General features: G+C 56.5%; 1 protein-coding gene across 1 annotated transcript in view; it reads right to left on the bottom strand.

The window, feature by feature from the left end:
- LOC104274173 (dynein heavy chain 17, axonemal-like) overlaps positions 1-2,367 on the bottom strand; it is a gene marked incomplete at its 5' end in the record, with an annotated part of 5,489 nt that overhangs the window by 2,784 nt on the left and 338 nt on the right. Inside the window, 4 exons of the mRNA XM_009869715.1 lie at positions 371-584; positions 927-1,106; positions 1,861-2,052; positions 2,229-2,359. Of these exons, the coding sequence (XP_009868017.1) occupies positions 371-584; positions 927-1,106; positions 1,861-2,052; positions 2,229-2,359 (717 nt within the window). The remainder of the gene's footprint in view (positions 1-370; positions 585-926; positions 1,107-1,860; positions 2,053-2,228; positions 2,360-2,367) is intronic.

The following is a 2,367-nucleotide window of genomic DNA, read 5'->3' as shown; positions in this document are numbered from 1 at the left end:
CGCGCTCTGCCCTGGGCTGCGGTGGCAGCTGCGGAGCAGTGAAGCGTTTGCTCGCGTTCAATTGCATTACCGCTGCCAAATCTGGTGAAGCTACTGAAATGGAAAGGGGAGCCTGGTCACAGAGAATCCAAGTGCAAACAGACTTAAATAAAAACCTGAGTGTGCAGCTGAGCAGAGGCTGCAGCGTTCCTCTTGTGCTCTGCGCCACAGCGCGCCCTTCTCTGGGCTGGCACCTTGTAGCATCGGTTTGGGGCTTAGAATCACATCCCTGCTCTCTCACACTGATAAAATCAGTTGTTGTTAGAGGTCACAGTCTCATGTCTGGTGTGTGGGGGCCCGTGTCTGTCCTCGTCCCTTCCCGGCCGCTGAGTGGTCACGGTGTGCTGTAAAACTGTACTTGCCTTTTCTTCTCGGGAGACACCCGAGCCTCCTCCGGCGTCTGATTCCTTGGGCTGCATTTCCAGCACTGTTCGGAAAAGGCTGTCCGAGGTGACGGTGAGGAAGCCGATCTCGGCGTTGGGGTGCAGGCCGTACAGGTAGGGGCTCTCGGGGGGCAGGTTGTTGTCGATGTACTCGTGGTACCCCTGTGCGCAGGGCAGGCACTGCCGTCAGTTTAGCAGAGACGTACAGAGGAGCCCAAGTTTCACTTGAAATACACTTCACTTGAAAATACATCATCACTTTTTGGTGGTGCTGCTTCCTAGCTCGCTGGCGTTGTGTATTCAAGGTGGTTTTTTTTATTCACACCTCACCCAAGTTTTTCTCTTACCACTCCACCCACAGGAATTATTTTTGCAGTGGTTCTGCATGGTTCCACAGGATTCAAACTTCAATTTTTCCCTCCTACAGTCCCCCTTGGTTAGCATGAGGGACCTCTGACTAGCGCACATTTATCCAGAGCCGATTGCAAAGTTAATCGTCCTTACCTTGTAATCCAAGTTGGGAGGGACCGCAAACCCTGGAGCCAAGGACACTTCCCCTTCCAGCATCTCCGCGCAGATGTACTCGCTCAGGTACGTGCGGCACAGCCGGCGGTCCCAGTCGTCTGTGATGTGCCCCCCATACATGATTTCCCCAAAGAGGTACCGGAGATCGTCCCACGGTACCTACAACGAGAGGCTCCTGTGGGGCTTTGCCAGGGCTCCCCAGAGGTTTCTGTGGAGCTGGGTGGCCACGGGGCAGCGGCTCCTGCGTTGGCCTGGCCAGAGTATGGGGATGTGACAGGCCCTGGGCTCGCAGAGCCCAGTGACAGGAGATCTTGTCCCAGGTGGCTTCTGTGTTCACCCCCAGGTTTCACCTTTTCCTGGTGTGGACACGGGCACCTGTACCTTGAACCCCTTCAGCCTATCCTTATCCAGACCAGCACTGGTGCTGGCTGTGAGACCGGGGGAAGGCAGGACTCTCCCGAGAGTGAGAATCCCTCTTGTGGCTTCTTCATTCTTGGGGCAAGGCTTGATCTTGTCCCAGGTGGCTTCTGTGTTCACCCCCAGGTTTCACCTTTTCCTGGTGTGGACACGGGCACCTGTACCTTGAACCCCTTCAGCCTATCCTTATCCAGACCAGCACTGGTGCTGGCTGTGAGACCGGGGGAAGGCAGGACTCTCCCGAGAGTGAGAATCCCTCTTGTGGCTTCTTCATTCTTGGGGCAAGGCTTTGCTTTTTATGTGGGAAGTCATTAAAAAACCCACCCAGGGCAGCAGGTGCTCATCCCAGCCTGGGGCCCAGCGCCTGCGGGCGACTCCTGAGGAGGGGAGCAGGGCTGGCAGCACTGCCTTTCCTCCATACTGATCCTTTTTTTTAAAAAGGTTGATTCTCACTCATAGTGTTTGTGGTGCTGAGGTCGCTGTGCGAGTCCCTTACCTTGGGGTTGGCCTCCAGGTAGTTGTACAGGACGCTGATGGATATGGTCAGGTCGCCGTTGTTGAAGGGGTACGACCTGTTCCAGCCCTGAGCTCCGAACTTGCGCCGCTCGGCCACCACCGCGTGGAAGTAGCAGAGCGCGAACAGGATGGATTTGAACTCCACTTCTTTGCTGCACATCTCTAACGTGTCCTGCAGGGCAATGAAGCGAGTATCAAGCGAGTATCGCTGCCAGCCAGCCCTCTGCTGCAGAAAATTATCAGGTGACTGTGAAGGAGAACTGGAAGTTGTTAATGTGAGCCGGACACGCTGACCCAAGCGCTTGAAAGGAGCCGGCAGCGCAGGGAGCAGCGCAGGGGTGAGGGTACCTGGGTGAAGAGGTCGAGCGCCTTGTGCACGTTGGCGTACATGCCCGTCGGCGGCTCGCTGGTGATTTTGATGGCGTTCTCCAGCAGTCCCTGGGGGATGATGTGCGTGTCGTGGCTGGGGGGTGGCCCGGGGAGGCAG

The sequence above is a fragment of the Apaloderma vittatum genome, unplaced genomic scaffold, assembly GCF_000703405.1.
Source record: "Apaloderma vittatum isolate BGI_N311 unplaced genomic scaffold, ASM70340v1 scaffold26675, whole genome shotgun sequence".
NCBI classification, from domain to species: domain Eukaryota; kingdom Metazoa; phylum Chordata; class Aves; order Trogoniformes; family Trogonidae; genus Apaloderma; species Apaloderma vittatum.
Note: the sequence above shows the minus strand (reverse complement) of the source record. Positions and strands in the feature narration are given on the sequence as shown.